Consider the following 26,982-nt stretch of genomic DNA (forward strand, 5'->3'; position numbering starts at 1 on the left):
ATGCTTTCCTAGACTTACTGTCGCATAAATTGGGACAATAAAGTTACTCAACATGCACTTTTCCATTGAAATAAACACACACACACACACACACACACACACACACACACACACACACACACACACACACACACACTATCTCGGAACATGACAGAGGGAGATGGCTGAAGGACACACAAGCTGATAAAAGCCAGCAGTGGGGACGAGAGAAGTGTATGAGGAGGGTGCCAAACTGTACATCTCAACAGACAGTCCACACCACCACTCTCTTACCAGCATTGCAGCCGAAATCATTCCAGCTGTGGCCATTCTCGCTAGATATCATGGGAATCCAAAGATGGACATTAGTGGCTATATCAGTGCTTCTGCTTCTTTCAACATTAACAGGTATGCCTAAATAGTATATTTCTGTTCCAGCATGGCTGCAAAAATAATTTATTTTGGTTACCTATAGGTCAACATATAACAGAATTATGTTTAAATGCAATTCATTCTCAATGCACAATATGAATAAATAATTGTATTTGGTCTGTTCCTGATTGTCCTCAATTTTGCCAAACTTTTTTCTGATTCATTTGTCGTGAATCAGAATGCCCTGATTTGTTGTGAGAACTTGCTAAAGCACAAAAATCAGTCAGTAACCAGACTGATTTTGACTATAAAATTATTAAAGACCTCTATAATATGCTGTCCAAACATTAAAGAATGATTTCTTTACTGTTCATAAATGTCTGTTAATTAATTGTGTATGTCGATCATGGTCCATTTGCAACTATTGCATTCTTAAAGTTGTTTGAAAATACAACCCAGCATGAGTTAAGTGACCAGGAAGCATCGTAAAGATGAAGCTTGTAAAGTACAAAGGGTGAGCTAGAGTTGAGGGTCGCTGAAGTGTGAAACACTGTAGAATGGAATGACTGAAGTTTATCTGTCACTCAGTACAGTGTGTGCACATGTCGTGATCTCTGTGAAAGAGAAACTGAACTGTGTGAGAGAGAGAGAGAGAGAGAAAGAGATAGAGACAGGGAGAGAGAGAGACGTCAAACACAGATCACTCTGTTTTTTTGTCTTATTGTAGATGCTCTGGTGCCAGTACGGGAGTCTGAGTCCAGCAGTCTATCCCAAGAGCCTGACCAGGTCTGGTCTGTGTGTTTGTGAATGTGTGTGTGTGTACTGTAGAAGTTGTACCGTGTGGGCATGCTCTGTGTGTGTGCACATGTTTTTGTGTGGTTGTGTCAGTCACAGCACGGAGAGACAAAGAGATCAGACTGTCTGTGGTCTATGGTCTGTGTGTGTAACATTGTAACATTAACATTGTAATGTAAAGGTTGTGTGTGTGTGTGTGTGTGTGTGTGTGTGTGTGTGTGTGTGTGTGTGTGTGTGTGTGTGTGTGTGCTCTGCAGAGCCCTGATATTTATCCCTCCTTCCTGTGTGCCTCCCCTGGCCCTTCACCATCCCTTCCATCCTCAGGTGAAACACACACACACACACACACACACACACACACACACACACACACACACACACACACACACACACACACACACATTAGCACAGATAACAAATGCACTGTTCATAATAGTTTAGAGCTTATGACTTAGTCTATGTCTAAATGCACTATATCAGAGTGCATGTATTTACACCTTCTGACTGGCTGTGATGTCCCTTTTTGTCTCCCAGTGCACAAAATAAGGCCATCAGATGTGGGTGTGGTGTCCGCTTTGGGATTGTACAGGTACACAAACACACACACACACGCACACTTGATTTCTCTATTTGAATCCGCTAATCAGATTTCTTACAGAAAGGATTCAAATATTCTCTGAGATGACACAACTTTGACATTGAAGGGTCCATAAAGCATCGCCTACGCCACACAGCAAGGCTGCCTATCACAGCTGATACGGAACAGACATTTTCCAGCTGTTTAGACACACACACAAAGTGTCTCTTGGTCAGAGCTTGAAGGGATAGAAAAAGCATTGATGCTTTGATAACTTTTTTTTCACTGGCCCTGAACAATAAACACTTCACTTCACTGAGTACCCGTTAGTTTGCTTGAAAGGAAGTCTTAGTTTGTCCTGCAACTGAACTGAACTAACTGAAATAGCATGAAGATGGAAGGGCGGGAATATGTAGATGATGAGGCATCAGCTATTCATCCCATCTTTCTATCTCTTATCTTATTTAATCACTCTCTTCTCTTTTCCTCTGTTTTGCATACATCTCCTGATCTGTGCCACAGTCCACAAGCGACTCACGTTTTCTACATGATGGCTGGTAAGTTTGAATCGTTCTTCCATCCATGCGTTGTCACAGCCGCAAAGCTCCGTCGTCTCAAACACTCAGATATCCTCAGCGGTAAACAGCCGCCTGACTTTTTACCACCTTAACCTCTGAGTGATCCCCTCCACAGTCCTTATATCTGTTATTCATTAACGGGTCATTCATATCAAAGTCAAAGTCAGCTTTATTGTCAATTTCTTCACATGTTCCAGACATACAAAGAGATCGAAATTACGTTTCTCACTATCCCACGGTGAAGACAAGACATATTTTACCAATTTAAGTCCACAGACAAACATAACATTCAAGTAAACAAAAAAGTAAGTAAATAAGTAAATAAGAGGGCACATATAATAATGAAAAAATAAGAGCAGCAAAATTTGGTTGAATATAAAAATACCAATACCAGTATCAATAAAATACTAGTGCAAAGTCAGGCCAATAAAAGGCTTGGGTAGTTCTGTTTGACCTAAGTAATAAAGAAAGTGGCATAGTGGTGCAAGTTATGTAAGAGCAGCAGAAGTGTTGTGTTTTCAGGACAACAACACCAAGTTGTAAAGTGTACAAGTGTGCAAGTGTTCAAGTGTGCAAGTGGAGTAGTGCAGGCGGCCATTGTGGGTCCAATGTCCAGGATGTTATGTAGCTGAGGGTGGAGGGGGGAGGGAGGGAGAGAGTTCAGCATCCTTACAGCTTGGTGTATGAAGCTGTTGGTGAGTCTGGTAGTCTTGGGAGCCGCAGGCTTCTGTACCTCTTCCCAGAGGGCAGTAGATCAAACAGATTGTGAGCGGGGTGACTTGCATCACTCACAATTTTGTCAGCCTTTATGGGTGAGGTGGGTGGTGTAAATGTCCTTCAGGGAGGGGAGTGAAGCACCAATGATCCTTCCAGCTGTGTTCACTATGCGCTGCAGGGCTTTCCTGTTGTATTCAGTGCAGCTTCCGCCCCACACAGCGATACAGCTGGAGAGGATGCTCTCAATGGTGCCTCGGTAGAATGTGGTCATGATGGCTGGTGGAGCACTTGCTCACCTGAGTTTCATAGGGAAGTACAGGCGGCGCTGAGCTCTCTTAAGCCAGTGATGCAGTGTTGGTGGTCCAGGAGAGGTCTTCACTGATGTGCACCCCCAGGAATTTGGTGCTGCTCGCCTCTCTCCACCACAGCACCGTCGATGGTCAGTGGCAGGTGTTGGGTGTGACCTCTCCGAAGTCAACAACAATCTCTTTGGTCTTGCTGACGTTCAGCAGGAGGTTGTTGTCCCTGCACCACGTGGTCAGATGGTCGACCTCCAACCTGTATTGAGTCTCGTCGCCCTTGGTGATGAGACCCACCAGAGTTGTGTCGTCAGCAAATTTCACTATGTGATTGTTGTTGTAGGTTGCAGTGCAGTCATGCGTCAGCAGGGTGAAGAGCAGCGGACTGAGCACGCAGCCTTGGGGGGCCCCTGTGCTCAGTGTGATGCTGCTTGAGGTATTGTTGCCAACATGTACTACTTGGGCATGAAACAACAGTGAAACAACAGTGCTTTCACTAAATTCATTCGTTATGAAGACTTAGATAAAGACAATGTCAGTGAGAAAGCTCCACTGTCCCCCTTTTGTCTGTCCCTGTCTAATCATACTATCTCTGAAGGTCAAGGACATGTTATGCTAATGGAGAGGTGGTGCTCTCGTCTATCCGTCCTTGCCTAATCATACTATTCTTTCACACAAACTTACGACACAGACCACTTGGAGGTGCAAACAATATCAGAGTTTTGGTTGATTTGACCATCAGTTAACTTCGAAACAGCTGCTTCACTTTGGATAGACAATAGCAATATATCATAAGAGTGATTAACATAAAAAAAATCTAGACTGGAGTAACTCAACATTTGGCACCTCCAATATGTTTAGTGTTCTGTTATGATAGCCAAGGAGCCAGAAGTGAACACACATGGATGGCTATGAAAACAGTGCTTTCATTATACAAATAAACATGATAAAATATTTGTATTACTCTTGAGCCAGCTCCTTGCTATGTGACTTCAATGGCGATGCAGCGTTTGTTTGCCCCTCCAACAGCATGGCATACCTGGTTACCACCTGGTTACCCAAAAACGCTCACAAATGCCCGTGTTTGTGTGAAAGAATGTCTGGCGGTCAAGGACAATATGGGCTAATGGGGTTATATGCTAATGGGGAGGTGGTCAAAATGCACAATAATGGTTCCATGCTGAATAGTCCTACCCCATAAAACAAATTGGCCTTATTTCATCGCTTCATTGTAATAACATGCAAATGTGTTGAACAAGCTGTCATAACTACTGTACTTGTCTTAGTCTAGCATATATAAATATGTGTGACCTGACAGGCAGTAACATCAGGATGTATAGAAAAATATACAGTGGTGCACAGCTTTTGAAATAGAAAATAGTGCTGCCTTGCGCATTGATCATTAGAAAATACTTACAGAGTAAACTGTCATATTGACAAAAGACAGAAACAGTGACAGAAACAATGGCATCATGGCTTGTAATTTTGATTGCACTGACCGTTTCATTGACATAATGTATAGCTTTTGAGGCATAAACTAAGCATTTTGAGCAAGATACGCACTGTTGCAGGTTATCCACTATGCGGTGCAGCTTGCACTAATAGTTTTATATATGCACTGTTGTGCAAATGTTAATTATGATTCGGGAAATGCACCAAAGCGACTGAGAAAAACTGTATTCATGAAAGGATCATGAGAAAAGGTTTTATCTCACCATCTTGATTTTTTACACTGCAAGAATATTATTTATGATTATAACATATCAACTCTCACAGTCATCTTTCTCTTTATATTGCAGAGATTATAAGCACCTCAGATTACTGCTGAATCATTTCTTCAGCCATTGCAATTCAGACACAGATCTTATTCTGTGACTCATATTAGAATCAACAACTTACTTGTTGCAGTTGGAAAACAAAAAATGATTTCATTTATTTACATTCAATGACCTTGCTTGTCTATTCAAGTTAATAAATCAACATACCCCTGCTTAGCCTCTGTCCTTGACAATATTACTGTAATACCCAAGCACTTAATCATTAATCATCAAGCTCCCAACCAATCAATTTCCACTACACATGACACCATATTTCACTCCAGCCTCCTACTGTTTATGATATCTGCCTATGGACTCTGATAACAGCAGTCAGCACTTGAAAAGCTTTATCTTCATTCCTATGGAAGAATATTAGACTCAAAAGTTTTGTACGTGTGTATCACGTTTTGAAACTGTAGAAATTATTTGTAACTGTAAAAATTATCTGTACAAGTAATTGTCAATATCACAAATATGCCCTACAGTTACAAATCTATTCTACGGGTACGGATCGGTTTTACAGCTACAAATCATCCTACAGTTACAAATATTTTACAATTACAAATATATTCTACAATTACACATCAATATTCTACGCACAAAAAGCTGCTCTACAGTTACAAATCTTTTCTACAGGTGTGAAATATTCCACAGTTGCTGTCTTTCAATTACAAAACTATTCTGCCATTACAAATCTCTGCTGCTCACACAAGTATTTTCTACAAGTATACAAATCATTTTGAGACTGTTCTGGCGCTTCCTGTTGAATAGCCAATGGCGATCCTCAGGTTTGGCTAGCCAACCATGAATCTCAGTTCACTAACCAATCACAGAGCAGGAGCAGCGCCGTCGTCGTGGCTAGTTGTGTGGGTGCAACCAAACTTGGAGTCTACGCTTGGAGCACGCTAGCAGAGAATGTCTAATTAAGGAACGGGCTCCGATGCTAGTTTCCTATATTCCTTGAGGTACATTGATAGTTAATACAGCCAGTGTACCTGATACACGGGGCAAGTCGTTAACAAAATGTTTCCCCTCTCTATCGGCAGTTATCTTTCGGCTGTTCCTAGGTAGTTAAGTTATCAATTTATTTACATTTCAAATGGGCGACTTCAGCTATGTTAATTACAGTCATCGTTTTACATTTCTGATGGTTTGTTAACTTTGATAATTTGCCAACTGTACCTGTGCAGATAAGCTACTACTAATACAATCATGCTTTTCCAGAATGCTCTCTTTCTACATAGTGTTTCAGTGTGCATGTAAATATGCATCGTTGTTTTTGTCTATTCATGTAGCCTAATCCAACTGTTTGGATGTAAATCCAAACAGTTCACTGCCTATGTAAGCTACGCCAGTTTAAATCATGAATCCTCTGACAATAAGCAAGGTAATAAGCAATGAGTAGGCCTACTATTTTTTTTGTTTAGCTAGGTGGTCTGTGAGTTTTTTTTATTTATTGGTTAAGTGGTCCTTGTTCTGAAACACTGATGTAATATCTCTTATCAAGTGCCTTCAAGATCACTCCACTGGATCACTGGACCATTTTTACATCAGCATGGAGAACATGTAGCCTACCACTGAATAGAAAATACATCTCCTTCCCTCCTATATTTGTTCTTTAAAATGTGTTTCTTAGGTCTATTGTATTCTAGTCTTTGAACACCATTATTGTAGACGTCTCCCCTGTCCTGTCTGATAAATTTAAAATGGCATTTTTAAATATTATTCCCTAATGCTGGGATATGTGAACTTTAATAAATAATTTTATTCATTAGGCTTACGTTTTTATCCAAAGCAACTTAGACATCAATTCTTACCAGAGCCAGTTTCTCAGAGCAAGTTGGGGATAGGTGCCTTGTGGCAGCTGAGAAACAAAATCACAACTTTTCTGGCTACTGCATATGGTGCACACATTGTAGTTAAATATACAACTAGGAAAAATAGCAATCGTCATACAGTTTCTCATTGCATAGTTTATTCATTGAACAACTGGAACTCTGGTCACCGTCTGAAACACTGAAATTGTTGACTATACTGCATTGAACTGGCAGAAAACAACACTAGATCAAGCCAAAACCATAATTGCTTTATTTCAGCGCTGCATTCATAGCTTCTTTGAAGGTGTCATACATTCTTGTCCCTAGGGGAGTTTCAAAGTACAGTCGGCATTGCCCCTGCCAACAGACCATCCGTCCCAGAAGACCACCAGGTCTTTCAATGTCTCTAAAGAAACTGTAAGAATTAAAAGACAATATCAGAAAATACTTTTAGTAGTAGTTTGTTTGTTATACAATGCTAGCCTGGTTAGCGCTTCGGACTTGTAACCAGAGGGTTGCGGTTTGAGTCCCCGACCAGTAGGCACGGCTGAAGTGCCCTTGACCAGGCACCTAACCCCTCACTGTTCCCCGAGCGCCGCTGTTGTTGCAGGCAGCTCACTGTGCCTGGATTAGTGTGTGCTTCACCTCACTGTGTGCTGAGTGTGTTTCACTAATTCACAGATTGGGATACATGCATAGACCAAATTTCCCTCAAGGGATCAAAAGAGTATATATATATATATATATACATATACATACTTATACTTATAATACCACAAGAAAATAATATTTGTGATTTACTGAACAAAGTTATAACATTTCATACATCTGTGATTCCTGGGAGCTAACAAATGTGGAGGGCACTGTAAGCTATATTACTGAAGAGTGTATGGCAAATGTAGTCATCACAATCACAAAACATACTTTTGAAAAAATACTTTCACATATTTTTCAGTCTGCGATTGGTTCAAGTACAGATCTCTCATCAAATCAAATCACTCTGATCAGCCAGGTTTCAAAAATCTGGGGATCTTAGGAAATATTTGTCATACCGCTTACAACGTCACGTCTTGAGGTAGGCACGGCAACGTATTGTCTGAGGTAGGCTGTGACACGGCAGTCTTCCATTTCATCTTCCAACCTCCGCCTCATCTGGTCAAACCACTCTTTTCAAAATCATCTGCAACAAAACAGTGTGCCCTGTTTGGAATACTATTGTGCACTGTACCATAGTCATGATGTACTTTTATTCTGTCAGTTGTTTTCCTCCATTTACAAATTTACCTTTGCAAAAAGAATGTGAGAGGATGCGTCATGCTTGCCATGTTTAAATTGCCATGCTTGAACATTAATACCTTAGGATCCATCAGAGATGAGACACCTTGTGGGAACAGAACTCTAGCCAGTTCTGGCCGTTCTGTTATCATTGGGAGCACCCCAGTATCCTGTAGCCCTCTTTTAAGGCCTGCTTTTCCCGTCTGCCTATGACCTGTTAAACGCATCATAACAACAATATTTTAACCTTATGAAGAACACCTACCCTCCTTCCCCCAACATTCTAAATCCCATATTGCTATGAAGCATAGTTATGTTATACACCATTTGGAAGCTTGGACACTTGGGAATCCATACATCATAACCTTTTTCATGTCATCTGTATAGTGCTTTTGATTTTACTCATTTTGAGTAGGCCTAAACTGTTCGCCAAAGACCATCATCTCTGGCCCCAGGTTGATAAAAACAAAAGCAAGCTCTGATTTAGCCTAGTCTACTGTATGACTTCAACGAGGTGATCTTCAGTTTCGTTCTGCTTACAGTATCTCACTGCCACTGCAACGCCTTTGAATGCACTCCGCTGCCCTGTTTACAAATGCTACAGTGGACTTAAACTGCCACCTTGTGGCGATAAGTTGTAATACATTTCACACAGCTGCATGAATCACAGAAAACGCGAAAGAAGTGGCCACTTCTGAATGGGACCCACTGTATGTGGTAACAGTCAATATTTTTTTTTCAAATGTGCTTCATAAACATACAATCCTGCACTGTGAAAACAAAAAACATCTTAATTATAAATCTCCCTTCACCCAAATACAATAATGAAGGTGAAAGGAAGTTATTAAGCCTTAATGGTGCTTCCAAAAGGGGGTATTGTCAAACCTGCTACTAAAATTACAGCATGAAGAAAGTCAAGGACACGCATGCCAGCTTCCACTCATCCCAGTATTAGATGACTGGTCTTAAATGAAAATGTATTGGCTGTGTTATTTCTTTTTGTGGGATGTCCAATTTATATGTAGAAATGCACATTTGCAAAGGTGACTTAGTACGTTGTCGTAAAAGAGGCTCTCCTTTTGATTTTGCACTGCCAATGTGTCTCTTGTAAGAAAAATAGTGAGGATTACTGGTGTAGGTCCATGATTTATTTTATAATTAATTAATGATTATAAGCATGAGGCTCTGCCGTCTCCTCTTTTGTTTTAAATATATATAAATCAACACTTAATACTATTTTTACAGTACAAAACAACTGTATTCTGGTATCTAATAGTTTGTGAGGGGAAAAATATGTAAAAACTGTCAGTGAAGTTTATTTTAGCAGGACAGCAGGACTCAATGGCACCTTCTGAAAGTATTCTGAAAACAGGGGTAATGTTTGTACTTATTTTGCACAAAAAACAAACAGACTTTGCTTACCTCTTCTGGAAATGGCATGTGAGTACTCAGTGAACTAGGCTCAACTCACTGGTACAGAGGAACTCTAAATAGTCCAGGTCCAGAGGCTGCCTTTGAAGAGCCTGTTCCAGTCTGGTTTTCAGCCTCTCTAATAACCTGCCAGTGTAGAGAGTAACTATAAATTTATCATAGATAATGATCTATCACTGACAGGAACAACAAAAACGTTTGAAAATAAACTGACTTTTTAAGATAGAATAGTAGTGATTTCTCTTTACCTTTTACAAAATATAAAACATACACATCCGAGGATGTTGTTTTAAGTAGGAATACTGCTGTCAACAAGTTCAAAAGGTATGCTTTTTGAAACTCACATCGGGCGGCGACCTATTTTCATAGACAGTAAAATATATTTTATGACCCACCTGTGCTTCAGAAGGAGGCAGCAACTGGGGATCCATAAGAAACTGCTTACACAGAAGAAATAGAAACATAGACAGATTAATATGATTGTCTACCAATGCCCAGCACTGTATTTCTGTATTATTTATTTTGTACCTTATGATCAGTCATGAAGAACCATCAGAAAATGCCAACATAGCCTAGCTGATGTTGACACCAGTTGGTATGTTTTGTCACACATATCAATGGATACTTATTATTAACTTATAACTAACTCCAGAGCAATCTGTTGAGCATCAAACCTACTACGGGTTTTCTGCAGTAAAGAGTTTCTGTTGCCTACTATAAGAGTTCGTCAAGTCTAAAGTAGCACCTCACAATCTGTAGGTAGACCTGGCATACGAGGCCTAATGGTTAGCACACCGCTTGATAATAATGCTAGCCGCCTGCCTCGTTTTGCTGAGCCTACCTTATGACCGACTGACAAACTCCCTTAAAACTTTGACCGCATTTGTTACAAACTTGAAACAAAATGTCTTCAAAAGTATGTTGAGTGTTGTTATTTATTTCCATCCACACACTACATTTCCGTTAGCACTTATATGCTGGTTAAATTGACAGACTGATTGAGTGGGATTTGGCTAACTAGCGGTAGCTTGCTATATATAATAGTTATTTGTCTGTTGCCCACATTAGTTGCCATTGATTGATCTCACCTCGTTGCCCCGTATATCAGGTACACTAGCTGTATTAACAAGGAATAGTGGACATAGAACATGTCTGTGTGGTGTAGGCTACCAACATACCTCAAGGAATACAAGAAACTAGCGTGCTCCAAACGTAGACTCCAGGTTTGGTTGCACCCACAGACAACGACGGCGCTGCTCCTGCTCTGTGATTGGTTAGTGAACTGAGATTCATGGTTGGCTAGCCAAACCTGAGGATCGCCATTGGCTATTCAACAGGAAGCGCCAGAACAGTCTCAAAATGATTTGTATACTTGTAGAAAATCCTTGTGCGAGCAGGAGAAATTTGTAATGGCAGAATAGTTTCGTAATTGAAAGACAGCAACTGTGGAATATTTCATACCTGTGGAATATATTTGTAAGTGAACGACATATGAGTAATACTTAAAATTGTTCGTGTTATTTTTTTGTTAAATCACAAATCATTTTTACAGTTACAAATCCTGTTACACACACACACAAATTATATGAGACACTTTTCATCCCAAAGGTGGTGCAAATGTCTGTACACCTGTAGAAAAGATTTGTAACTGTAGAGCAGCTTTTTGTGCGCAGAATATTGATGTGTAATTGTAGAATATATTTGTAATTGTAAAATATTTTTAACTGTAGGATGATTTGTAGCTGTAAAACCGATCCGTACCCCTAGAATAGATTTGTAAGTGTAGCGCATATTTGTGATATTGACAATTACTTGTACAGATCATTTTTACAGTTACAAATAATTTCTACAGTTTCAAAACGTGATACACACGTACAAAACTTTTGAGCCTAATATTCTTCCATACATTCCGCCATGTTAAAAAAAGGGGCCATGCTACATTACATCACAAAGAAGTGATATCTAGATCTAGATTATTATCCAGAAGATAAAAATTGAAATGATAAAAGATCATATCTGTTACATAATGTGTTTGTTAAACTCCTAAACTCCTTCTCTTGCAGAGATCTTGTCCCTATTTAATCCACATCTGGCCACCGTGCTTCCAGATGTGTCTACCTTCAAAAACAGGTAACAACTGTGCACACACCATCGATCCAAAAATGTATATGGTTTGCCATCATAGCACCTTTTGTATACACTGTGTGTGTGTGTGTGTGTGTGTGTGTGTGTGTGTGTGTGTGTGCGCATGCAGGGATCCACTTGAGCAAGCAGAGGATTTGGCTTTGTCCCTCAGCAGTCATGAGGTAATGTCCACATGACCACATTCCACATCAGTCCACATTTGTCATGGCCACAGTGCTTTATATCTCCAGTACATGCTCTCCTCTGTTGGTGCTGGTCTATGCATGCTTGTGCTTATACCTGTCTCTGCATCTGCCTCTGTGCTGTGCAGTTTGTGGAAGGAGAGCAGGTGTGGAGGCTCCTGCTTGTGTTCGTCAGTGTGGATGAGCTCCAAGTCTGCCCAGGCCAGGTCAGACAGCCGATCACAGATCTCTCCAATCAATCATTCAAATGAATCTGTGTTTCGGAGCGTATCAAACTCATTCTGTGCTCTCCTTTCTACCCTACCCTGTCTTTCTCTCTCTCCATCTCAAAACATCAGGAGGATGGAGCTGTGTCCTCAGCCACAAAGAAGGTGGAGGTGATGCTGAGCACCTTGCAGAGTCAGGTAAAGGCAGCGCACACTACACATGTAACACACATACAGTCGGCCACAGATTAACTAGCTAGTAGCTACTACTCATGCACTGAAAGATGAAAGATCAACAGTAGAGAATAATGCTGCATACTTTTTTAGTGAAAATGTGAAGAGGAAAATAAACAGAAAACAGAATTTTATTTGTATTTATCATGTATTGTGCATACCTTGATCTTTATTTGTATTTGTATTTATCATGAATTGTGCGTACCTTGATGTGTCAGTGTCTGTACCAACAGCTGCATCACACCCTGGTCCGTGTTGTATTGTGGAGCGAAAACAGTGAAGTCATCCAGTAAGTTAATTAGCTTCTGAGCTTGTCTCTGCGAAAAAAGGTGTGTGTGTGTGTGTGTGTGTGTGTGTGTGTGTGAGTGTGTGTCTATGTCTGTGGCTTTGTGTGTTTATGAGGTTAGGGTATTCGTCTCATGGTATGTGTTCTCTCCCTCAGCACCTGTGAAGATGTTAGCAGCTCAAACAGAGGCACACTGGAGAAAGCAATACTAACTGGTGCTCTGCAGGTAAAGGATCAATTATACATTTGTGTAAATGTACATTACTAATATGTATATGTTTCAAAGCATTACCCTGTTAGTTCTGATGGTCTGTGCTATGTCTATAGCTCATGTGTATAATTTTCAGAGTGAAATTTTAAGGCATGTATTAAATTGTATGGGTGTTCCTGTGTGTGTGTGTGTCTGTGACATGTCCAGGAGTCTTTGTCAGATTTATTAGCAGCTCGTCAGTGGTTTGGTAAGAGAGATGACTTCAGTGCTGTGCTGGTCTCCAGTCCCCTCACCACTAACCAGACGACTGACCAGCACACCCTGCGACTTTGGGCTGAGATGGTGAGTCGTTTATCAGTGCATAGAGTGTGGATTGTAACCAGTGCCGCTGCGGGCCATTTTGGTTTCCTAAGCAAGTTGCTTTGTGGTGCCCCCCTCCCCCCAAAAAAAGACAAGTTTTTTAGTTGATTGTGATGAATCTAGAAGTTGATGTTTGACTTCTAAATGGTGCATTGTCACTTTTACGTCTTTACGTTCTCATAATGCCATTTTGCCAGCTCTTGTATACAAGCCATATTTGTTTGAGCCACATAGCACAATATTAACAATAATATAGACGATATTAAGTTGTTATAAGCAGCCTTCATTGCATTGGAAATAAAAGTATGTAATGACATGTTGCTTCACATTTCTGATGGAATGCGTTTCAGTCGGCTCGATTTATCACGTGCTTCATATACACTTGGAAAACAAATTATTGAAGACTCACCAATTCCATTCTACAAAGGCAAAGTAGTAGAATAGTCTTTATATTCCTTTTCAAATCACATTGATTGTATCCTAAAATGGTCAGTAGTGAGAACCGAATAACCTTGCAAGTCACAATCTACTGTAGCCTTTTTTGCCTTCATGACTTTGCGTGTGCAAGATGCGTTCCCAATTAAGTTGAGTAAGTAAAGTTAGATCTGCTTAGATCATCCTTGCATGTAACATGGTGTTTTGACACTGTAAATGTTCTCAAGGAAGAGTGAAACACAGTTTGCAGGAAAGCTACTATTTTTGGGCTAAATTTGGATGCCCCCTCTGTCCTTTGGTGTGTGGTAAGCGTGGTGGGATAAGGGGCACTGATTGTAACAGAATGCTCAGTGCTAAGACGCTGACACAGATACGATGCAGTAAACATTTGAACTTGTTTGAATACAATTCACAAAATCTATTTAGACGTGTTAAGTTACGTATGTCTTGTTGCTTTGCTTTCATTATGCAGTAAAAAAGCTGTAGATATGTGTGGTATTGGAAGGACACCTAGCTACCCAGGGTGAATGAACTCAGCGGATCATCTTTATTGTGCCATATTAATTTTACAGGTAGATGATCTTAGACTGAGGACGATTACACCCAGCTTGATTGGGTATGGTTTGATGGCTGCTTTCCTGTCATTGTCTGAAGTGGTTGAGATTTCACTGATACACCTGAACCATAGACGTCCAGAGATGACAAAGATGCATCAGAGATAATTCTAGAACTTGATAACAGACATGGCGATATTGATATCCTTACTGATGACAGTGGCCTCAAAGGGTCATAGAGAGGGGAAATACAGTGAGTGAATTGAGAAAAGGTTCCTGTGATAATCAATCACCTTTGTGCTTCGTACAGCTGCAGCCAATGAAGGATCAGCCTGGAGTGTCTGGTGACGACCTCACAAGGATCGTCTGTCCCACTGAGGTGAATAAACCTTTGACCAGCTGACCCTTCACCTCATTGTTTTATCAAGATCTTGCTACAGATTTGGTGGTGGGACAGTGTGGGATCACATTGGGCATGGCACCATGCATATTTTTAACAAACATATTTAACCCATTCGCGCTGGATGCTGCATGACGCAACATTGACCCTCCCGCTGGATGCTGCGTAGCGCAGCATGCTTTTTATTTCATGTTTCTAGGTGCTACAGAGGCTTAGATATTACATTTTGGTAGACGTTGACAATTTTTAGTATGTTTTCAGAAAACCCTCAGGAAATAAGGTTATTTAGTCTAGAATGCCATAGGATTCTATAGGCGTTTTTAGCAGGCATTTTAGGAGTAAATGGGTTAAATAAACATATTTAAATTGTTGTTTGTTTATTTTTCTTTTTTTGTTAGGAGATGCCGTACCTACGCACCCAAGAAAACTCCCCATCAGGCTCCCGAATGAGCACAGACTCACAAACAGCACCCCGACTGGATCCTGTGAGTTTCTCCCTCACTCTCTCATTTTCTTTGTCCATATGTATTTCTTCATCATTTTTTTCCCCGTTCACAGCAAAATACCACGAAACATCTCACAACATGGTTGACTTTGTGATATGTCTGGCTTATATGTGTGTGTGTTTTACAGAAAACTGGTAGTGAACTCCCCTGTGTAGACCGAACCCCTCCCTTTCAACCCCCACCTCAGGTAAGCGGCCAGTTGCTAGTGGACTCAGGACATCTCCTCTGTTGATGGATTAATATTGACATGATCATGTTGACATTCTGTTGACATGATTAATGAGCTCATCATCACTACTCTCTGTCTTTCCACAGTTCATGCACTGCGCCCAGGCGATATTAAAGTGGTTGCAGCCTTGGGTGACTCCTTGACAGTAAGTGAAAATCTGTGTGTGTGCGTGTACATGTGTGTGTGTGCGACTGTGAGTGTGTGCGTGCGTGTGTACGTGTGTGTGCAAATTGGCTCTCAGCAAAGTATGATCTCTAAAACATTTTGATGTCATTTCCTCCTCTGTGCCCCATAGGCAGCCAATGGTGCAGGATCTGCTCCCAGCAATCTCTTAGATGTCATGACTGAGTACAGGGGCCTGTCATGGTGGTGGGTAGGCTCATGGATCTCTCTGCCAAATGTTATGCTAAGCTCAAAAACAGGCCGAAAAGTACTTAGCTCCCATTTGATTGCATTTGTTCTCCATCTCCTCTTTCAGCATTGGGGGCGATGAAAACCTCACCAATGTTACCACTCTTCCCAGTACGTCATCACTTCATACATCAGTCTCTACACCATTTGTTATACTTACACACACACACTCCCCATATACTCTCTCTCTTAAGACTATGTGAGATCTGTGTGCATTGGGAATGCGATGGATATAAATTGATCTCACTGCTAAGGTTCTGCTAAGGTTCTGTTCTCCTTTGTGTGTGCGTTTGCGTGTCTGTGTGCAGACATCTTGCGTGAATTCAATCCGTCACTGGTGGGCTTTGCACTGGGGACAGGGAGTGAAAACTCCCCCACGGCTTTTCTCAACCAGGCTGTACCTGGAGCCAATGCCCAGTAAGTCTGTCTATTCATATCTCTCTCTCTCTCTCTCTCTCTCTCTCTCTCTCTCTCCCACCTTTCTCATTAAAGTCAGTTAGCTAACCTATCTGTCCTTGAGTGACATTGAAATGAATCTGGAGTTTTAATTGCAGGTATTGATTTTCTGTTCCAGTGATATGCCAGCGCAGGCACGTGTACTCATTCAGAGGATGAAGAATGACTCAGTAAGCAGCCCATACATCTGCTCACCCGCACTCTCTCACTCACAAAGTTTGGTAACTAACCTGTTCATTAAATCTGCTTGAGCCTAAACATTGTCTTTGTCTGTGCTAGAGAATCGATTTCCAGAATGACTGGAAGATGATTACCATGTTCATCGGAGGCAATGACCTGTGTGACCACTGCTCTGACAGCGTAAGTGCACTTTATAAGACATTTTATTTACATTTAAATTTGAATTTATTCATTTTGCAGGCGCTTTTATCCAAAATGAGGATTAGCATTCAAGCTACATAGGAGACCTTTAGTCACTTAGGTATTTTGTCTACTGAGAGGCACCTCTGACTGGAGTATCTAAACAATGAACCCAAATAGGATACATCATCACTCATTAGATGCACCAAACCCTCCCATACTCACACTAAACAGAAATACTTTTGTGTACAACACTACAGCTGTACTTCTCAACTGCGAACATTGTGAGTCGTGTCAAGGAGGCTCTGGACATCCTTCAGGCAGAGGTGAGAACCTGACGTGAAACACCCCAAACGTCACTGAAAACAATCAGTTTTTTCTTAAAAGTTGTGTCCCTTTAATAAAATGTCTTTATACAGTCTATATGAACTTATATGATTGTGTGCATTTGTATAGATCCTTGTGTTGGCATGACTTGCCTCTGTATATACGTTGCCTATATGCCCTCTGTATCATTTAGGTGCCCCGAGTTTTTGTAAATCTTGTTGAGGTGATGAATATTGTGCCTTTGAGACAACTGCACCTGGACACAAGTGTCAACTGCCCCACATTTCTGGTCAAGTGAGTACTTGTCCTTTACTTCTTGACCTGTATGTGTTTCTTTGCTCATTCTATATGTTCTCTTCTTTCTTCTGTCTTAGGTGTCTTAGTCACTGGTCTGTGTTACAGTCATTTCCTGTGTATTAGCCACATTGTGTATAAGCCGCAGGACAGTGTTTTATGCAAGTTAAAAAAACAACACCATATTAACTGCCCCTGTGTATTAACCTCATAGCTAAAGAAATTCAGCAAAGTCAATGTATAAACCGTGGCTAATAGTAGGGAAATTATGGTATGTTGAGTTTGGTTTCAGTAGTAATAGTTCTGATGTTGGCCTGTAGCATTCTTTGCCGGTGTGTGTTGAAGCCCAAAGAGGGGACTCAGGAGCTCCAGACACTTGTGGATACCAACAGAGACTATCAGGTAATGAGGGAAAAAACAGATTTCTCCATATTTACACATATTCAGAAATCATCAGTTTTACTGTGCATTTCTCTACTGCACATACAGGCTAATAACATACTGTAACAACACTGACTTGCTTCAGGTCTGCACAGCCAAAATGTCTCAACATTTGTTGTGTGTGTGTGTGTGTGTGTGTGTGTGTGTGTGTGTGTATGTGTGTGTATATGTGTATATGTGTGTATGTGTGTGTGTTTATGTCTTAGCGTGGTATGAGGTATCTGGTGGACTCGGGTCGTTATGACAAACACGACAACTTCACAGTGGTATTGCAGCCCTTCTTCAGAGAGGTTGTGATCCCCCTGCTGGAGGTAAGGAGCATTGCATACCCACCTCATTGTTACATGTCGAATGGCCTTTGCTCTTCATTCTCCCTAATCTCCCCCTCTGTTATTCTCTTTGTCAGGATGGGCGGCCAGATCGGTCTTACTTCTCGCCCGACTGTTTTCACCTCAGCGAGAAGGCTCACAGGCTGATGGCTCGAGCTCTCTGGAACAACATGGTGACGATCTTCTCATCTAGCATCACCCATCACAACATCAGCCTTCAAGATCATGAAGACAAATAATCCAGGCTATGCAAATTTACTTAATGTAGTAATCTCTCTCTCTCTCTTTCTTTCTTTCTCTCTCTCTCTCTCTCTCTCTTTCTCTCTCTCTCTCTCTCTCATATAACTGTACCAGCTCGAACCAGTAGGCAAGAAGACATCCACATACGATTTCTCTGCAGCCATATCTCTGCAGTGCCCATCGCAGGTAGGCTTTTACTGTAACATGCTTAGAAAGATCCATAAGAGTGCTAGAGTGCTTAACATTCCTTAACCCTTTTTTTTTTTTTTTTTTTTTTTTTTTAAGCGTTAGCGTAGGCCCCTATCTGCGGACCTACAAGAACAGTGACTACACATACCCAGAACCTCCTACTAGTCCACCTCCGGTCAATGTAAGGATCTATCTCTTTGATGACTGGCCGCTATTAGTTACATGGTTAGACTTCCCTTTTTGTCATTAATCACATTACAAGTTTGTTTTCTGTGGCTGGGAGGTGTCACAGAGTGAAAATATGGTAGGATACAGGCTGAAGAAAAAGGCGACTTACCTTTAGGGCCACTTACCTGTTGCTACTTAGAGCACGTGGCCCACCTCTGTCGCTCCAATTTCCACCATTTATTGCTCGACATATCCCGGTTCATAGGGCATCTCCCTTCTCTGGTGTGGATTACATCTAAATTTGTGTCAATTTGTCAGTCTTGGAGTCACCTGTCAGGAGTTTAGTGGAAGCCACTCAATCTGCCGAAAAGGGCTTCACATGTTCACATCCGCACATGTTCCTGTCATTTTGCTTCCTGTAGAACTGGGGCAGTGATTTCTCCTGTACAGATACAGCTCCCTCCCCCACCGTGCCCACGTCAGGTGAGTACAAATCTTCAAGCAAACTAGATATTAGATGTAGATGTGAGGGACTAGAGTAATTAAAGAGTGAGACAGAATTTTCTAGAATTCTCTAGACAATAATCCGTTGGCCTTAAATGGCTTTGGTTTGTTAGGGGCCTAATACTTCTCTCCTTTCAGTTCACAGACTACGACCTGGAGATATTAATGTGGTGGCCTCACTGGGAGACTCAGTCACAGTGAGTATGCACATACTTTGTATGTGTGTGTGTGTGTGTGTGTGTGTGTGTGAGCATGTTTGTCAAAGATCGTGTTATCTTATTTTTCATCTTACGTACATGTCTCCCCCATTGTAGGCAGGCTTTGGAGCAAAAGCTAATAATATACTGCAGCTGCGAAATGAGGAGCGAGGAGTATCATGGTGGTGAGCTGTCGCAGTCCTACATCACTCCCTCATTAGTGCGCTACTCTACCTATATTAGTCCATCTATCCATCCATCCATCTATCTATCTATCTATCTATCTATCTATCTATCGATCTATCTATCTATTTATCCATCCATCCATCTATCTATCGATCTTTCGATCTATCTATCTATTTATCCATCCATCCATCCATCTATCTACCGTCTATCTATATATCTATCCATCCATCCATCTGTCTGTTCAATCTTTGTTTTGTAATACTCATTATGCGACCACAGAAGCCCATGTATTATTATACTACAATTTTTCTCAGTCGCTTTGGTGCTTTTCTCACATCACTATTAACATTTGCACAGCAGTTAGTGCATTTCTCAAAACAATTAGTGCAAACTGCAAAACCTAGTGGATAACCTGCAAAAGCACGTCACTTGTTCAAAATGGATAGTCCATTCCTCAAAAGCAAGTATTTATGTCAATGAAACTGCCAGTGTCATCAAAATGAGAAGTCTTGACACCATTGTTTATGAACAAGATAGTCAAATGGCTTTGTCATGTTTTCATTACAACAGTTTATGCTCTCAGTGTTTTCCCATGCAAAAAAAGGTCAGAACTTGGTGACACTACGTATCTGAAAATGCTCAAGACAGCACTATACAGAACTTGTACAGCCATTTGAAAACTACAGTAAAGTTACAAATTGCTGTAGTTAGGTGAGTAAGTGAGTACAATACACTGAATATGTACGTTTCACAGTTTTACTGTATATGCTCTTTGCGATTCTACAGCATTGTGACAGAATTTGATAACTAGTTCAACAATTTTGTATGTAATGACTCAAGCAATGAAATGAAGATTATTAGTTTTATTGGGAACGACTATTCAGCATCCATAAGTATAGTTCATTTTGACTGACATGACAAAGCAACTGATACATGTTCAAAAGCGTTTGCAATTTGTTCAGAGGAAGGAGAAATTGCTACTATGGTGTGCACAAATGACTAAATGTTGTGGAGGTTGAACAATAGTTATGAGAATTTTCATTCTGATCTAAGAAAAGCACCAAAGCGACTGAGAAAAACTGAATGTTCTAAACATAGACTGACTTAGCAATACTGCACAGTATGTACATTAGTTCTCTGAGTAACAATCTAATCTAAGGGGTGTATGTGTCTGATGATACTGAAAAAGAGGTTGCTTGTCTTTGCAGTATTGGAGGAGATGAGACCTTGGAGACAGTCTCTACTTTACCAAGTGAGCGTGTTCTCCTGATTCTTTCCTACACATATTTTTTTCTTTTTTTTCTAGTGTGTTTCTTTAGTCCACCTATTTACTCCATTATTTTCTGTTGCTTTCATCTTTTCATCTATTTTTTTCCCTCTGTCTCTCTGTGTGATATTCCAGATATTCTGAAGAAGTTCAACCCTGATGTCTATGGTTTCTCCAAGGGGCGGGGTGGAAGGCCAAATGGTTTTAACGTGGCAGTTAGTGGGGCTAAAGCAGCGTAGGTTGCCACACATGCACACACACTCACACACACACACACACACACACACACACACACACACACACACACACACACACACACCGTCACAAACACAATGTCAATGTCTTCTGTCTTTTCCAGAGGGATCCCAGGACAAGTACAAGATCTGATTACATTATGGAAGAATGACAAGGTGAGTGAACTTTCAAAACGTGGCATTCTATTTCTACTTAAAAAACGATGGCATTACTGATAGCATACATTTTTTCTCAGTCGCTTTGGTGCTTTTCTCACATCACTATTTACATTTGCACAGCAGTTAGTGCATTTCTCAAAACAATTAGTGCAAACTGCAAAACCTAGTGGATAACCTGCAAAAGCACGTCACTTGTTCAAAATGGATAGTCCATTCCAAGAGCCAAAAGCAAGTATTTATGTAAATGAAACTGCCAGTGTCATCAAAATGAGAAGTCTTGACACCATCGTTTATGAACAAGATACTTAAATGGCTTTGTCAAGTTTTCATTACGACAGTTTATGCTCTCAGTGTTTTTCCATGCAAAAAATGGTCAGAACTCGGTGACACTACCTGAAAACAGCAATATACAGTACTTGTACAGCAATTTGAAAACTACAGTAAAGTTACAGATTGCTGTAGTTAGGGCAGTAAGTGAGTACAAGACACTGAATATGTATGTTTCACAGTTTTACTGTATATGCTCTTTGCAATTCTACAGCATTGTGACAGAATTTGATAACTAGTTCGCTAATTTTGTATGTAAGGACTCAAGCAATGAAATGAAGACTATTCGTTTTATTGGGAACAACTATTCAGCATTAGTGTTAATTTCGTCAGACGAGACGAGAGGAAATATGTTCGTCAACGACCTTTTTTTTCATGACTAAGACGAGACGATGACGAGACAGCAGTATTGTCCTGAAACACTGACTAAGACTATCTTAAGATGCATTATTGTTGACGAAAAAAAGACGAGACTAAAATGTTTTGCATGAAATAAAAACTAAGATAAAATCTCTCTTCATTTTCGTCTACAAAATGAGAAGACAGAATATCTAGCTGTTACGTTTTCAAAATATTCGAATGAGTTCAAAGCGCAACAGCTTTCCTGTAGGCTAGTCTACGTGCTGTTGCTGCAACCCTGTGGCTGCAACACGAAACTACATGGAACAAGAAGACTGGAGATTTCTGCCAGAGTTAGCAAACTAACTACCTAAGCTTTATGCCACAATGCTACATACCCAGAAGTTGAAGCTTCTCTCATACAAATTAACATCCACCAGAATGTCCATACGAAAATGTTCATCATGTAATGTCAACTATTTAACTAGTTAGACTGATGATGCAAAGTTTGCTAGCAAGTAAGCTAATATGGAAAGTTCAGCTAGCAAGTTAGCTATGGCTAAGATGGAGAGTCTGTTTGGGGAATGTGTTGTGTTTGGTATATCACCATCTAGCGAGGCCGGAGTAAAACATTAATACTTTGGTCTCACGACAGTGTTTCTCAAACTTTTCAGTTTCAGGACCACTTAACTAACCCTAGCTAAAAAAAAAAAAAGATTAGACCTACTTCAACAGTAGCCTATAATTAGTCTACACTATAGGCCTACTCACTGAACCACCTTGCTTATTGTCTATGCACTTTGCTTATTGTGTGGATTCATACTGTATGATTTAAACTGGCATATCTTACATAGACAGTGTTGCAGAACTGTTTTTACATACAAGTTGGTTCAATATTGCAAACAACTCATCTATATTATATTTTACCACGTCTGCTCGCGGACCACTTGGGATAGCTTGCAGACCACCAGTGATTCCCGGACCACACTTTGAGAAACACTGGTCTACGAGTATGACAGTGGTCCAGTCAAATCTTTTACTGTCTATGGTCAAATCCCAGCCGAGCTACTGTAGCTCGACTTACCTGTGCATGTAAACATACTGACTGACAAAAAAATCAGAATGAGTAATTATAACAGACGAGTAGCCCTGTGGACACACAATATTGTTGGAAAATTGAGATGTGTGAAACACTATTTGACTCAAATGGTAATCAGAAATAATTTGTTATAAAAAAAAAAAAGACTAAAATGTGTTGACTAAAACTGACTAAGACTAAGATACCTTTAGTTTTCTTTTGACTAAAACTAGACTAAAATGACGAGACTTTTAGTCGATTAAAACTTGACTAACAAAAATGATATTTGAATGACTAAATATGACAAAGACTAAAAAGCACATTTCGTCACAAGACTAAGACTAAGACTAAATTAAAAATAGGTGACAAAATTAACACTATTCAGCATCCATAAGTATAGTTCATTTTGACTGACATGACAAAGCAACTGATACATGTTCAAAAGCATTTGCAATTTGTTCAGAGGAAGGAGAAATTGCTACTATGATGTGCACAAATGACTAAATGTTGTGAAGGAGTTTTGAGTTAGTTATGAGAATTTTCATTCTGATCTGAGAAAAGCACCAAAGCGACTGAGAAAAACTGTAATATACTAAGCTATAAATGTATATGGACAAGTGATATTTGACCCACACACACTCACTTATCCACAACACTCTGATTTCTATCTTCAGAACGTGAGCTGGGAGAATGACTGGAAACTTGTGACTCTGTTCATTGGAGGAAATGACCTGTGTCAGTACTGTAACGACAGGGTTAGTGAAGTATATGACAGCTATTAGTTGAAAGAATCCAGTTTGTTAATGGTGTTCAGTGACAATGATCTCTCTTTTTCTCTCTCTCTCAGGCCAGCCTCTCGACTTTGAACTACAGAAATTACTTGAGGGAAAGTTTGGACATTTTGTACAATGAGGTGAGGTGATCTTATGTCTCTTGATTTATATTTCTTATCCTGTTTAAACTATGTATGCTTCATTTCCAACATGACTGATATATATGTGTGTGTGTGTGTGTGTGTGTGTGTGTGTGTGTTTCTGTATTCACTGTAGGTACCCAGAGTATTGGTAAATGTAGCAGAGATTCTGGAAATTGAAGACTTGCGTAAAATCAAGGGCAATGGTCTGGGTTGCACAGTTCTACAACCGTATGTTACCTTTGCCCTTTGACTATCTTAACTTCACTTAGTTTAATGATTTTAAGTGCATGTATGCAACCCTGTATACATTTGTAATGGTGTGTGTTTCAGAAACCTGTGCCCATGTTTCTTGATACCTGGAGAGAATTCTCCACAGTTATATGAAATGAAGAGGATCAACAGAGAATTGCAAGTGAGGGCATTGATCAGCTGACACTATTACATTACACTTCACTTATCTGGCGACTTAGAGTAAACTAACCGCAGGAAGTACTGAAGCAACTTGGGGTTGAGTGCCCTGCTCAGAGACACAGAGGTGCCAGCCCATGGGATGGATCTCACCAACATTCAGGGGTTCCGTTTAAAAACCCAGATCCAGCCTGTATTAGCATGTTCATAAACACTTGCAGGAATGCATTCTCATCTGTGTGTGTGTGTGTGTGTGGTTCTATGTGAATACATGTGAAAATGGTTTTATGTGTTTGGTGTTTGTTTAGGTACTAACTGAGGCTTTGGTCAATGGGGGACGCTACGATGGAAGAGAGGACTTTGCTGTGGTCATCCAGCCTTTCTTCCAGAAAACTATCGTCCCTATGAACAATGTAAATGAAGTGTCCGTACACTGCCACACACATACACACACACACACGAACAAACACGCACACAAACACACACTCACACACACACACTCACATACACATACACCATACACACATAAAGTACACATGCAGTACAGACCAATAATCTGTTTGTTTTTTTTCTGTTACAGGCTGGCCAACCAGATATCGATTTCTTCTCTGTCGACTGTTTTCACTTCAGTGAGAGGGGCCATGCAGGGATGGCCATAGCACTGTGGAACAACATGGTGAGAAAACCCCCACAGCACACTACACCCACTTTACACTGCAACACTGGACACAACACACTCGTATTGCCATGCACTTAAATCTGCCATTTCTCTCACTCCTCACAGCTGGAACCAGTGGGCAGCAAGCAAATCTACAACAACTTCACACACGACCGCAGCAAGATCCAGTGTCCTACAAAGGTCTGTTTATGAGCTGCAAAAGACAACATGTATCTTGTCTTTCTTCTCTAAGAGAACCATATACAAATCATATGACAGCATCTCCTGTTTGTGTAGAATGTAATGATGGTTTTCTGCCTCTCCCTATACTAGGATCGTCCCTTCATCTTCACCCGTGTGAATAGCGCCTCTCTGGGGACCACCACTTCTCCTGTGACCACCACTTCCGCTCATGTTCCTGACACTCCGGCGCCCGTGGAATGCTCATACGCACTGCCTACATGGGCCACTGCACTGCTGACCTGTGTGGGCCTGCTGATTGGCTGGGCGGTAACTTCGCTGTTCTTTCACTGCCGTGAGCGCAGGAGTAGGAGGAAGACATTAGCCCATGTGGAGATAAAGACCTCAAAGTTCTGATGCAGAGAAATCATCATCATCATCATCATCATCATCATCATCACCATCACCATCACCATCATCATCATCAGAATCAGAATCACCTGACTCTGCAAGCACACAAACACACATGTGCGCACACAGCTTCTCCACCTACACCACTCACAATCTTTCACATTCTCATTGTGTGTGTTTTTGATATTATTTAATTTGTTTGTTGTGAAGATTGGTGTTGTATTGTACTTGGATGCTCTCACAATTCTAAATGTTTTACTGTGCTCTACCATATCAGCTCTACTCTCTAATTCTTCTAATATTATGTGTAAATACTTAATAGAATGTAATAAATGTAAGATACAGTGTACTATCTACTACTATTGATGTCTACTACAGTTATAGTAGAAATTGATAGTAAATCATTAAATATTTTTAAATGGAAAAATATTTTTTAATAAAAAAAGATTGTCTAGTATTTTTGTGTCTTGTATGTCATTTTCCCTCATCAAGTACTTCCTGAAAGTTTTCAAATGCTGGCCCCTTTTCTTAAAGACCCTGTTAACCAAATATACATCTGTGTTCTGAGTTTTTCACACTACAAAAAAAGGTGTCATTAACCACCCCCAAATCAGAATGAATAAAAACATGAAGAATACTAAATTAGGTTTCAAAATTATAGAAAAAAAATACTAGTATCTAATCTCAAATGCAGATCTGCTTAGTGGTCTATCTCAATGAATTCAGTACCACATAGTTCAGTCTTTTCACCTATTCTAAGGAACAGTTTTCTAACCGATACAAAGTGCTTCTAAACAAATCTCCAATTCTGTTTACACAGCCTTTAGCACTGAGTGATCAGTGAACTCAGAGAACTTACAGTACATAATCCCAGTCCTTTTTGGCTGCGTCCTTCCTTCATCCTCATCACATGACTTTCAGTAAAACGATTTATGCAACAGGGCTACTTTATATTCAGTAGACACAAATTACTCATTTTGTGTTAAATAAGATTTCCATTCAATCTGTTGTTATCCCTGAGTGATCCCCTACATCACTCCAAAAACATGTTATGGTATCCATCTATTTGTCCACATTTTATTCCTCTCATTCTTCCATGGCGTTTCTCACTAAGTTACTGCGCTGGTGGGGCCATGCTGGGGCCGTGGGCCATCTCACACAGGTGCCTGAGGTAGCCACTGAAGGCCGCATGCTGCTTCTCGCCGTAGACCCAGAGGGAGAGGAGCACCAGGAAGCAGGGCAGGCCCAGGCCCGTGTGCAGGAAGCTGACCAGCCACACGATCAGCAGCAGCACCAACAGCCGCACCAGCAGGACGGCCATCAGGCACAGCCACCGACCCATCCGGCTCTCCCTCAGCCACCGCATGACCTGGCCCTGCCACTCATCAACCTCATCCTCCAAAAAAACAGGCCACTGTCAGCAATGGTTTTACTGAGTTGTATGTTTGAACATTTATATTACTACTGCTATTTTGTAT

At 40.6% G+C, this 26,982-nt stretch overlaps 1 protein-coding gene and 1 long non-coding RNA gene across 5 annotated transcripts; one reads left to right on the forward strand and one right to left on the reverse strand.

Annotated features, from left to right (window-relative positions):
• The first annotated feature begins 193 nt into the window (after positions 1-193).
• plb1 (phospholipase B1) lies at positions 194-25,859 on the forward strand. Its single transcript, XM_048228489.1, is given in 43 exon segments — positions 194-387; positions 1,079-1,137; positions 1,404-1,470; positions 1,681-1,735; positions 2,246-2,280; positions 11,721-11,787; positions 11,912-11,963; positions 12,113-12,190; positions 12,323-12,388; positions 12,658-12,713; positions 12,867-12,936; positions 13,129-13,263; positions 14,581-14,649; positions 15,069-15,155; positions 15,304-15,334; positions 15,337-15,363; positions 15,492-15,550; positions 15,701-15,774; positions 15,884-15,927; positions 16,125-16,233; positions 16,391-16,442; positions 16,552-16,632; positions 16,893-16,958; positions 17,153-17,253; positions 17,574-17,655; positions 17,901-18,005; positions 18,101-18,196; positions 18,378-18,453; positions 18,560-18,633; positions 19,043-19,103; positions 19,263-19,321; positions 19,439-19,506; positions 20,716-20,759; positions 20,910-21,009; positions 21,133-21,184; positions 23,606-23,686; positions 23,779-23,844; positions 23,981-24,075; positions 24,178-24,259; positions 24,564-24,668; positions 24,836-24,931; positions 25,040-25,114; positions 25,247-25,859. Coding segments are annotated over 43 exon segments (3,285 nt in total). The 5' UTR covers positions 194-323; the 3' UTR covers positions 25,511-25,859.
• LOC125284511 lies at positions 8,048-10,987 on the reverse strand. 4 transcript variants are annotated; one of them, XR_007191879.1, is made up of 5 exons: positions 10,836-10,987; positions 10,053-10,094; positions 9,649-9,783; positions 8,307-8,440; positions 8,048-8,131 (listed from the first exon to the last, which is right to left on the reverse strand). It is a non-coding gene; the product is annotated as an uncharacterized LOC125284511 (long non-coding RNA). The 4 variants fall into 4 exon arrangements; XR_007191881.1 differs by lacking the exon at positions 10,836-10,987 and adding an exon at positions 10,746-10,772; XR_007191880.1 differs by lacking the exon at positions 10,836-10,987 and adding an exon at positions 10,186-10,266.
• Positions 25,860-26,982: the final 1,123 nt, after the last annotated feature.

The sequence above is a fragment of the Alosa alosa genome, chromosome 19 (genome assembly GCF_017589495.1).
Source record: "Alosa alosa isolate M-15738 ecotype Scorff River chromosome 19, AALO_Geno_1.1, whole genome shotgun sequence".
In the NCBI taxonomy this organism is placed as follows: domain Eukaryota; kingdom Metazoa; phylum Chordata; class Actinopteri; order Clupeiformes; family Clupeidae; genus Alosa; species Alosa alosa.